At 37.8% G+C, this 12,876-nt stretch overlaps 1 protein-coding gene across 7 annotated transcripts in view; it reads right to left on the bottom strand.

Annotated features, from left to right (window-relative positions):
- LOC120773776 overlaps positions 1 to 12,876 on the bottom strand; it is a 179,904-nt gene that overhangs the window by 24,502 nt on the left and 142,526 nt on the right. For all 7 annotated transcript variants that reach the window (XR_005705188.1, XR_005705189.1, XM_040102861.1 and 4 more), the window contains 2 exons: positions 10,370 to 10,527; positions 3,440 to 4,847 (listed from right to left, as the gene is read on the bottom strand). Coding sequence is in view for 5 of the 7 variants with exons in the window: in XM_040102861.1 (XP_039958795.1) it covers positions 3,440 to 4,847; positions 10,370 to 10,527 (1,566 nt within the window). In the remaining 2 variants the exon portion in view is untranslated. The remainder of the gene's footprint in view (positions 1 to 3,439; positions 4,848 to 10,369; positions 10,528 to 12,876) is intronic.

Here is a 12,876-nt window from a genome sequence, read left to right as displayed (position 1 = left end):
TTCTGGCTATTCAGAAAATTCAAGCGACCGCTCCGGGGGAACCGTTTTGATTTAATTAATGATAGTAAATGTGACTCACCACGCACAATTTTATAAATTTCCAGAAAATACACAAAAAAATCAATAAAAAACAATATTATTTTTTGGATCATTAATATCATACTAAATTATAAAAAAAAATTTGGGAGCAACCACTGCAACCGCGTAAGTGGTGTCTACGACAATAACCAAGAAGAACAAAATATTTCCGAAAATATTATGTGAACAGAAAAGGCTGGGCTCTATTCAATCAGATATATTTTTATAAAATTACAAATGCCTCTGTATTAATCATTGATACCGCTTGTGGTACATTACTTCTTCAAAGACCGTGCACTATTTTCTCGGGCATTTTCGCGTTTTCAGCAACACACGCTTTCAACCGTGCTAACCACGCCGATGAATTTCAATTGAGCAATACTAAACAAACACAGTAAGAGAAACAGTTGCGGTTTACACGCCCGTCGCGCTGTGAATCACCAAATCACATACCCGCCAACACTGCGTATGAGCAACAAGGCTCTGTAACTAACCGAACTGTAAGCTGTTGTAGCGCACAAATAAGGTCATTGAAATACGCCAATAAGAAGTGGCAATAAGATGTGCATAAGCAGCTTTGTGTACGTGGAAAATGTGGTGACGTCTTAAGTGCGTTAACGGCCGTCATTTGGTATTCGAATGGGCCGAAATTTCTCTTCGCTATTGATCGGTTGGCGGTGGTTGGAGAGGCAGATACACGGTGATGTGAATCATTTTGATGCGCTGCAAGGCGGCGAATTACATAATTCACATATCGGCACGTAGACCACAGTGGATGGTGTGTCTTTACTTTTGGCTACATTGTCTGCATTACTGATTGCCTGATGTGCTGCTGGTGTGCATCCCGCAGACCGAATGGGCTCAAGCTGTCGCTGCGCACACGCTTTGTCTGTATGCCTGCAAACGATTCCATATAGGACAGGAAGTGGTAATGGCAAACTGTGCCAGTGTACTGGCGCGACGTGTCTGGCTTTCACAATCGCTCACAAAGGAATACTCATTGGCAGCATTTCAATTTGTAATATTTATTTTGTATATTATTTTCACGCCGCTTTGTGGTGGCGCAGAGAAGTTCGCCACTTACATATAAATGTGCGCGCAACAACATTCCAGGCATTCTTTGAAAACACTAGTATAGATGGTTAGTATGTTAGTAAGTACGTTCTACATTAGCTACATTATTAATTACAACCTATCCCTTAAAGCGCAAGCGCAAGCAGCAAATTCTGTTATGGAAGAAAATTAAATATTTGCTTGGGCTGTATTTGTTGTTTTCCGCTGATCGCTACAAGTTTACAATGATGAGGCCATTGAGAAGAGAAAGTATAACTTTTGCATTGTTTGTTTGTGGCATCAATTAAAGAAAGCTCCGGGGGAAACAAGTATTATTTAATGAATTGGCCATAAATTTAAGAACAGAGTTGTAGGTTTTTAATAATATTTGGATTCATTTTAATTTTTATACGCTCGCAACATGTTGCTAACCGATTATAAAATTGTATAAAGTAACGAATATTTCCTGTTTTCATATTCATATTTCCTCAACTTAATTGAGAGTAAAATTTTATATTTTTGAAGTTATACACACTCCAAACGCTTTGGCATAGACGTGCGTTTTGTGTTGTTCACAGTTACTTAAAAAACTCATCTCGATCAAGAAATGGAACTAAATTTTAAACATTTTTTTACAACATCGACTAAGTGGTCAACGTTTCTCGTAATCTGAAAAGCCGGTTGATGCGCTCAGAGTGCATGTGGGAGAATATGTTGAGAAACCAAAAACTGAAATAACAGTAAGGCAGAATAATCGTTTTCAAACTTTTATGTGCTGGACACGTTTTATATTTTTATTTATTTTAAACTATTCATACATATATGTGAACAAATTTTTCGAAGATTACATTTTTGCCTTAGAAAATAATCTATACCAAATTTTGTGAATATATCTTGTCAAATGCAAAAGTTTTCCATACAAGAACTTGATTCCGATCGTTCAGTTTGTATGGCAGCTATATGTTATAGTGGTCCGATATCGGCCGTTTCGACAAATGAGCAGCTTCTTGAAGAGAAAATGACGTTGGCAAAATTTCAAAACGATATCTTAAAAACTGAGGGACTAGTTCGTGTATATACAGCCAGACGGACAGACAGACGGACATGGCTAAATCGACTCAGCTTCCTTCTCATCAGAAATGCCGGCTCCGCTTTGCCGCTAAATTGGCAATTTTCATCCCCAGTCACAATACGATGCAAACACGACTTCTAACATGCGCACACGTCTTTCAACGTCTCATGGCTTCAATTCATACGGCCAACAATTTGATTTTGAGTGTATCTCACAGTTTTTAAACATTTTAAAATGTCTGCTTGATTGATTGACAAAATTTTTCCAGCTCTTTATGGGCTTGGCGACAATCTTAATCCAGCAATGCTTCCAGTTTCTCATCTTCAAACTTTTTCGGCTTCATCTTTAAAACAAAAATCACCACTTTTAAATCGCGCAAATGACTTTGGCAACTAGAGTATGTTTAACGTGGCCTTATCCCAAAATACGATGACTTTCGGCTGAGGTTTTCTCTTATTAAAGTAATGAAGAAGAACTTCCCTAAAACCCCTTTTCGACATATTTAAGTGAAATTATTGTTGTTTACGCTACAAGTAATTGATATATGCTAAGATAGACGCACAAGGACAGTAGCTTTTCAACGCATGTTCAGCATGTCGGAACAATGAAATACTAATCAAGTTACGACATCTCTTGGCAAATCACACGAATATTGCTATAGACCTTATAATATCATCAGGTCTGTCCGAAAAGCGGAACATTCGAAAGCACGTGCAAGTATTGAGCTTCAGATGGACGTGCAGCTTTTACGCTTTTACTGCAATGAGCTTAATTACTTTAAGTAAGTAAGTATTGTTTAGCATCCTCATAAGACAGCAATACTATGAGTAAATCAAATTGAAGTCCAAAGTTGCGCAAAAGCAGCGAACCGATAACCGCAATGTTGTTCATACAGATTTCATTCGGCAAATATTGCTTTCCAAATATTTTCCCGAATTAAACAAACTTTGGCTGAGAGCAACTTAAAGACAACCAACAACTTCAACACGATCACACAGCGAACACTTGCAAAAACAATAAACCAACAAAGTGCTTAAATTCACACGCAAATGTACACACAAGCCCACACACGTGCCCACGCACACATATGTATGTACATATGTACACTCGAGATTTGAGATATTTTATACTGTCTAAACATCCAAGGCAGCGGCATCTCCACACCCACACATTCCCACGTCTATTCAAACGCTCGTACAACAATTGTTTTTTGGCAAAACCAAAGTCAACACTTACCCGTTAGCGATTGTTGTTGTTGTTGCAACTGATTTCGTGTTGCATGCACAGCACCAAGTTCGGCCGCATCGTCGTTGTCAGCAGTTTTTGCAACAATGTCTGCTGTTTTGGCCGAGTTTCTAACGGTGTTCTCGAGCTCATCCGCATCTGCTTGCTCCTCGGCGAACGCCTTTTCGCGCTTCTTCGAGCTGTTTGTTAAGATGCCAAAATAGGTTATTGAGTAATCGGCTTGTGGCTCTGCCACCGCACCAACGCTGTCAGCAACTTCAACGTGCTGCGGAAGTTTTTGTAGTTGTTGCACATGCCTGGGTTGGTTTTCAGACGTTTCAACTTTCTCTGCGTCCGACATTTGCGTGAACGTGCCTGCCTCATATTCGCCTTCGATGTGAGCGAGTTCGCCGTGGTGATGGCGTTTATACGAGTGACTGTTGTTGTTGTCTTGGTTGCCATTTTTATTGTTTTTGTTAGCATGGTCGTTGGCACTGCTGCTGCTGGCTCTTTCATTGCGCTTGAATTTTTTAATTTGTCGATGATCTTCTTCTACATGCATGCCGCTCATAGACGTTAGCCTCGCTTCTGCCTTGCCCTCTCGGCTTTGCTTTGCAATCGATGCCGTTTGATGGCCGTGCAGCTCCCTTTGCAAGTGCTGCTGTTGTTGCTGCCCGACGGCATCTTCTTCATTACGAAACTTGTCCTCGATATCGCCGATCGCCGTTTCCTCCGGTTGATTATCGTCCGTGTACTCCATTTCTGATTTATTGTTTACTTGTTTACTCATATTGTTGCCTTTATTTATAGCAGTGTTCTGGATGCTTTCGCTTTGCTCGTCAACAGCAGAGCCATTTATGCCAGCATTTTTCGTTAAGTTGTTATTGTTGTTGTGCCTGTTGTCGTTCGCTTTGTCATCATTGTTTACCGTTTGTCCCGTTGCTTTATTAAATTTTTCTGCAACTAAGTTTTCAATAAATTGCTGATGCCGCGCGGTCACGTCTCGGCTCTGCTCTTCATAACTTTGTGCGTCCTCTGCTGCTATTAATTTGTGATTTTGTTGTCCTCTTGGATGTCGCGTCAATACAAAACTTTGCCTTGCTTCGGTCACGCTGGGCAGCGCCAATGGCTCCTCAGCCGTGATGTCCGACGCATCCGCTTCGTCCATGGAAGCATCATCATTGTAGACAGCTGTGTTGTCACTGTCATATTTTGTGTCATCATTTTTGTTATTGTTGTTATAGCTGTTGTCTGCATTGTTTTTCAATTTGTTGTTTCGCTTTCTTACAGTTTTCCTTAGCTGTGCGCTTTTGTTGTTGCTGCCTTTGTTTTTATTGTCTCCATTGTTGTTGTTATGCTCGTAATATTCTTCTTTCTCACGACTGCTTTCTGAAGTGCTGAATTTTTGCGCTGCAAGTATCTGCATAAATTGAAAATAAGCGAGAGAAAAAGATAATTGAGTCAGCAAAGGAAATTTGATGTTATATCGGAAATTGAAATGAAATGAAAAATTTTAATATTTTAATAGCTTTTAAGCAAAAATTACGCATTTGCGTCTTTCCGTTAAAACAATTAGTGTGAACGTTATTTTTAAGTTTCTTCCATCATATGATAGAAAGTGGAGTTTGGAGCTTGAAAGACGAATATAAGTAAATAGAATAGTCTATACCTTTTAAGTAAATGAAGCCCCTGTCATCAAAGAAACAGTCATCGAACCGCCATCTTGGGCTCTTACGGTACTTTGTAACCTGTGAAGCGATAGCATATTAATCTATTTTCAAACCAACAAGGACCAGGACTCAATGGAGCTCGGTTCGAACTCGCAAAAGTCAGTGAAGAAAGTACAAAGCTGTATAGATGACTCGGTGGTACGAGATTTGATAATAACACTACTCAACAAATTTTCCGCACAACCTTTCTCTCGAAAACTCGTAACGTCGACTCATCAGATGTTGTCATCGTTCATGCCTCTGCCCCATATAGCAGGAAGGGGATTATGATGATATTTGGTCTTTGTTCGCCAAAAGAAAACTGTACTTTTCAATTGTCTACTCAGTCCGAAGTAGTACCTGTTGACAAGAGATATTCTGCGTTAGATTTCGAGACTGATGTTGCTGTTGGCGTTGATGCTGATTCCAAGAAGGACGAAATTATCTACAACTTCGAAGTTATGACTGTCAACAGCGACCTGGCAGCCAAGTCGCGATAGCGATGACTGTTTGTTTGACGACACGAGATATTTCGTTTTACCCTCGTTCACTATCACACCCATTCGCTTCGCTTTTTTGTGCAATCCGGAGAAAACAAAACTAAGCCCATGGTTTTTATGGCCAATGATATCGATGTCATCGGCGCACACCTGTAACTGAACACTCTATTCAGATCTGCATCTCGAATTATTTTCTCCAGCAATAGATTGAAGAAGTCGCAAGATAGGGAGTCGTCTTTTCTGAAACTCGTATGTTATCGAACGGCTCGGAAAAGTGCTTCCCGATCCTGACGGAACTTTTGATATTGCTCAACGTCAGTTTACACAGCTGTATTAATTTTGCGGGGATACCAAATTCAGACATCGAGGCATAAAGGCAGCTCCTTTTCGTGCTGTAAAAATAAGCTTTAAAATCGACGAAGAGGTTGTGTCGCAGATTGTGGTGTCTTCCTTTTTGTGGATTGGGCAGAGCACATTTAAATTATAATCGTCGGGTATGCTTTCGTCCAACCATATTTTACCTCCTCGCTCTAACATCACATTCGCAAAATGACTGCGAGCTAGTGTAATCCATTCAGAAATTGTGGAATATGAAACAAGTTTCACTCAATTATACAATTCTGTGGAGCTGCTGATAAAACTATGTCGACATTTTGTTTTTCAGAAGCGTTTTTTTGAGTTCTGGGGACATGCTGCGACCAAATCCGGAGAACACCAGATGTGAAAGCATTTTGAAACAATATTGACACGTCCGCAATGATGAGAGACTGCTAATTATTCGATTGTGAACTTTCGTGCTCCTAATTTATGCAGAGCTTTTGCGTGAGCTAATATTAATGAACCTTATAACCAGCAATTTGATTTGAAGTTCTTAAACTGTCGGCTATTCCGATCAGCTGAATCTTAATATCATCAGAAATACTTTTTTGTAACAGCCTATGGAATGCTCATAAAGTTCATCCTCTTCGGTGCTCATACCTGTAGCTGTAAGGAATTGAATTTATTTGTCTGGCATAGAGCCTAGACAGCACTCAGTATGCATTTTTTGTATGAAAAGATATTTTACTTTGCAAAAAATGAATACAAGACAAATTTGGCTAAAAAGACTTTGGTCTAAATATGAATGAAAATATTTCTTATTCTTTGACTTAATCTTCACCTAAACGATTTTATTTGGTATAAGAAAATAGTTTCTGTGCCTTAAACGCGAAGGGTTGCGTTTTACTCATAATTGATTCTTTTAATTTATCGGTCATATCACAACTTGTATGATTCGGTCATCGGTCTTTATCATCATAAACAAATTGTGTTACCCACGTCATCATAGTCACTTCCTACCACTTTAATTTGTAACCCGTGCCTCTTATAAAATTCTCTAGAAAACTAGATAGTATAGTTAAGGAAGTAGAAGAATCGCTGGGTCATTACTATAATCACTATTTTTTCAAAAATTTCCTTTTTCTTTTGTAGGCCAAATTACTTTTGAACCACCCTCGCATATGTTTACATTGTGCACGCTTTGACTTTTCTCGTTGTCCTTAAAGTCTTTCATCTTTTGATTTCTCTTTTTTGACTTTCTTAAACTCAAGAGCATCGCATTGTTTATATTTTGTATTGAATAGTTTGAATTTTTGGCATGAGCTCATAAATTCCTTTAGAAAAGTTATTTTACCTCAGCTTCGTCTTGCACTCAACACGCATCGCATTTGTGTACATTGTTATGCAACTTTTGCCCTTCAACCTACCACAGCTTCAGTACTTTGGTGCCTGGTGCTGTTCGAAAACAACTGACTTCTAACTGACTGCTCTTCTTCCATGCACTTTACTTTCGTATTTTATTTAAGCTTATTTTTATTTCGAGTACTTTACGATTTGTTTTCTTTTGATAAACTTTTCATGGCTAAGAAGCTTATGTTAAACAATAGTTTGTTCCAGCTGCAAGTGCACATTCGTGATGCCCACCGCAACTTGGTATATGGTATACATATTCAGTGTAGTTTAGTATGGAGCTAAGCGCAACCGACATATAAAAACAGAAAATTTAAGGAAAGCTTGAAATTTCTATGCGCTGTGTGTTTGTAGGTTTGTAGGTTTGTTAATTCGGCAAGTTAGTGTAAGGACTGTGCATGTTTAACCTGAAGGCAAAGTGGATGAGGCACGAATCTCATTTATGTACCATGTATTATAATTGTATTTAAGAAAACACAATCTTATAGCCAATTGAGCATGAAAACGGAAATTTCACATGTTTATATCCAAAAAAAAAAAATTGAATAATATTGGTGAGTTTAATCAATCCATTTTTGTGTTAAATGTGTTATTTAAAACCAATTAAGCGATTACAAAACAGGGTTGCTTCATTGGCAATTGTAACATTTCCACGACTACAAACTTCAGTGCTTCAGTTTTAAGCGAAAAAGTATAAAGGGATATATATTGAACGAGGCAATACATTTTTTTAAAACACTGTAAAAAGGTTGAATCACACCCACTTTCTTAGAATGTATGTTGTTAAAGTCCGATTCCAGATACCGCATATGTGAACCTCAGTGCTATGGATGAATTTTTAAGAATAATATCGATCTATAGGTTGGACATATCATTAAAATTTCTAAAAAAAATTCTCCTTTGTGTCAAAATAAATAAAATCGGGTCACTATTTCAACTAGTCTTCATGTGTCTAATATAAAGATTTGCGATTTTCTTGTTTGCTTTATATACATATTGATCAGTATATAGTATACCCCACTTCCATTATTGCAGTTGACTTTTTAGTAAATTTGCCGGTCGATATGGAAGTTTTCTTCATAAAGGCCCGTATCCAGCTCTTAAATAGTTTCTCAAGAAAAAAATTCATTATTTCTTGAGCTGCAGTCTAGTAATTTTGACAGCTGGTTACGCATTGTGAATGATTCTTCTTAAAAGAACAAGAAAAAATAAACAAAGAAAATAAACTTATGTGTATATGTATTGCAATTTAAGGAATATGAATGAAGATTGGGAAGTTTTTTACAAAATTTTAAAATGAACTATATTTCCTAATAATGATTTTGACTAATTATAGGATGAATTTAATGATTGCTTTGATTTTCCTTCAAGAAAAAATTTTTGATTTCATATTTCTTCGCAAAACCAGGATTGCCATATACGCATTTTATTGAAAAAATGTGTTAAAAATTAGTACTAGAGCTACATACTAGCACAAGAAAATTTAGCGCAGGAAATTTTCTTGACCATTTCTTAAGCGTTTTTTTATATGAAGTTTTTACATTTCTTGAGAGCTGGCTACTAAGCGTAAAGGAGGAAATACGATTAGACATTCGACGAGTTTACTTGAATAAGCAGAAAGGTAATACAAGCAGTCCAGACCTTCCCTCGCCGCAATATAACTACTAATATAGTGATTTCGGACTTTCCGGCAAACTGGCCAATTTGCCAAAAAGAGAGATATTTTATTAAAATTAAAAAGGATGTATATTCTTAAACATAATGCCGCTTATCGCTTAATATGAATGAAATGAAATCGGTCTTGATCTAGGGGCATCATGCTGCGTCCAAAAATCGGCTTGGCGCGCAACTATTGGATCTGTGCTCATCTACTTTATGGAATATTTTGCGGAATAATTTTGGTTTGCGGACTTACAGCTTGTGTAAGAATTGAACGCACGTTCGGTGAATGGGCCGAAAATTATATGGCTACTTATCCGATTTTCAGAAGAAATTTTTGTTCAATGGTTTTGAAGTGAAGATAAACAACCACCCATTGTTGAACCGCTTTTTGGTAGAGATAATATTAATGATCAATGACTTTTTCGTGACTAAGTTGGAGGATATTGATGTGGACGATCTTTGGACGACGGCGCTACGTGCTATACGGCCAACGAAAGCATCATTTTATTGAAGAAAACTTTCGGTGAGAACATTATCTCGCGTCGTGGGCCTGGGCCGTGGCCTCCAATATCGTATGATTTAATATCGTTGGAATATTTTTTTTTTTACTATCAGAAGTTGCTGGTCTACGCAGATAAGCCTGAGGCGATTAACGCCTTGGAAGAGAATATTCGGCGGCCCCAATCGTTGTGGGAAGTGGTCAAAAATTGGGCTTCTAGGGGTTAATCAAGCAAGCCTACAACATCAAAATAGTATATGTGCTTTATTTCTTTAAAAAACCTCACTTCTAACAAAAGCACCCTAAATTAGTTATTTATGAAGCGACACTTTACAAAAGAACTCGAATAAATTGACCACTGGCCATTTCCAACATTTCCTTTCCCTACCTTTATTAGTGATTAAATACTTCTAGCATATTTAAAAATACCTTCTGTGTACGTCGGTAATTGCTTTAAAGTATAAGAATAGAGTTTAGACTGCCATTTGTTTGGTCTAAATATTTCTTTAAATTTATCTTCATTTTCTACGAGTTTTACATACATATCGTTAGCCATTAAATAAGTTGTATCCTGTTGCGGTTATTGTCCGACTTTTCTCCAATCCATTGGTATCTTGATCCCTTTCAATTATACTTGACGCAATGGGTGGGAGGGTGGTTCGGAAATTGCTTGCAGAACATACAATCGAGTACTTGAAAAGGTTACAGAGAGCATTTTCTTGCTCTCCTCTAACATTTTTGCAGTGGTTTGTACATACGAGTACGTTCGATTCACTTAATGGTACTTGTAGTATGCATTAAACGTTTATATTTTTGTGTTAGGTTTCGACCTTACTCTACTTACAATATCAGCTTCGGGTTCAACAGCCTCGTCGCCATCACCATCGCCATCGCCATCTCCAACATATTGCATACTGTCCGCATCAGTGGCATCGACATCTTGTATGTGTTGTTGGTCCAAAATATCCTCGGGTATAGCAGCTTCAGCTTGCATATTGAAATCTATAAGGCAAGAGAAAAAAATTTACAATATTTGAGACAAGTAAGTTGAACGCAAGTGTGTTTGGGTAAATATGGATGTGGCTTTTGAGCGAATGCGTGGATAAGAGAAGCCAAACTGAAACCAAATCCGTTTTGTACGTGTGCGTGTGGTTTTTTACCGCTGTGAAAAATCTCAACCACACATACACAGTTCGCAAATACTAAGGTTTGCAGTATCTCCACCAACTTTAATACCAACATATAACGGCTACAAATGCCCGTAAACTCAATAGCAAATAACCGCTTTGGTGTGTGAGTTGCATAGCTGTGTATTCAGCTCTGACCGATGCATATGAATTTTGTGGCATTCATCAAAAAACAAAGTTTGGCATAAAGAGAAAACTTATACTCTGAGCCATAGCTTGTCGCTTAAGTATTTATCAACACTGTTTAAAAATGGGCTTACAAAATAAAAGTAGGTGAAAGCACTAACCTAAAAGTGTTATAAAGCCTTAGAGCTATAGAGCTACAGAATTTCCGGAGGGATGTCTGTCAAACTTATTTCGTTTGCCATGGTCGTCATCAAAAGGGGGGTCTCTCATCCGAGGCTGGTTGTAGCTCTTCCCTGGGGGTGTTTTTTACGTGGCGGGTCCCAAACCCAGCGCACAAGGGAATGTTTCGCCTTCTCATTTTAGCTTGCCTTCAAAAGGGTGGTTTTTGGCTACCCAGAGGTTACTTGGTCAAAGACCGGAAGTAGTGAGCTGCTTGAGCCATGTGTAAAAGAATCGTTCTGGCCACTCCCAAGTGAATGGCGATCAGAGAACTTTCCTCACTTGCGTGAACTTCTACACATGACTCCATCCTCCTGTCAAACTAGCTGTCATCAAATAAATTTTTACAATTAGGTCTAGTGTCCTTAACAAATTACCATGCGCAGGCTTACTGGGGAGCAACCTTTAAAAATAGTGGAAAATTTCTCTTTGCACATATCAGCGAACAATATAATCAATTCTGAAAGGTTTAAAGGCAACAATGCACAAAATCATTACTGTTCCTTTATTTTACGAGACTTAAGATGAAGCATACGTTTAGATAAGCGTTTGGCGATCGAATTTGAGCTAGAAAATCAGGATGTGAATTATTTAGCTAGCTTATGTCATTTGCCCCCTGTAATAGTTCTTTGAGGGGGCCGTCAAGTCAACGGTCTAATGAAACAGCTAATCCTATAGAACTGGAAAGCAATATTTAATGTGATTTTTTAAATAAAATATAAATTATCAGCATGACCCTATTTAGCCATGTCCGTTAATCCGTGCGTATATAAACGTATGCGATTTAGCTCTTCAGTTTTTGAGAGTTTTCTCCAAGTAGCCGTTTATTTGTCAGACCCGTCTATATCGGACCACTATTTCATATAGCTGCAATACAAACTGAAAACTTTTTTATTTGATAAGATATCTTCAACATATTTAGCAAGAGTTACTGTCTAAGGCAAAAGCGCATTCCCTGAAGAATTTGTTTAGATCGAGTCACTATAGCACATTAGTACCACGTTAAAGTAGTTTGTATAAAATCATTGCGATCTGTATATAATAGAATATTATATTTAATATGTCTCAGCTGTTTGTTCGATTCGGCAATTTCCAAAGTTTGCTTATATTACACGGCGAGTTGCACATACCATTTTTTAATTAACACACGCGCCGGAAGTTGTTAACCTATCGAATGTTTGTTTCACTTTGAAATAATATGAGTTTATGTACATTATAATGATAACAAGTAAGGAAGAGCTAAGCTCGGGTGTAACCGAACATTTTATACTCTTGCAACTTGTAAGAATCAAAGCCAGAGAAATACTTCAAGATGTAAAAGCAATCATATAGAGTAAAATCCGCCGGATGTTCGAAAATCCTGATATTAGTTATATAGCTTCAGTTCCTGCACAAGCTGTATTTTGTGCGCTTTCAATTTAAGATATCGACGTAAAATACGCCAAGTCGATCCATATGTCTGTCCGAGTTGCTGCGAACGGCGCCGAATCAGCTTTCTACGGTCTTTTTATATACTCTCAGCTACGGCTGCTATATTTTCTTCACTGTGTGCAGGTCGTAGTCAATTCGGTCGAATATTATGCAATAATGAATGCTGTGTCTCAACGTGAATTTTCGTAATAAAGTGGCGTAAGTCTTTCGACGATGAAATGCCAAATAATGCTGAACAAAAATAACATAACAACTTAACACATGGTCTGACAAAAGAAGGCTATTCAAAAAAGTATCTGTGCTTGAGTCACCCTTTCTAACTATTGACCAATATGTTCAACAAAATTTAATTTATCTACAGATTGTAACAACAATGGTTCAGAATATA

This window comes from Bactrocera tryoni, chromosome 4, assembly GCF_016617805.1.
Source record: "Bactrocera tryoni isolate S06 chromosome 4, CSIRO_BtryS06_freeze2, whole genome shotgun sequence".
Classification (NCBI taxonomy): domain Eukaryota; kingdom Metazoa; phylum Arthropoda; class Insecta; order Diptera; family Tephritidae; genus Bactrocera; species Bactrocera tryoni.
This window is presented reverse-complemented; position numbering and strand designations above follow the sequence as displayed.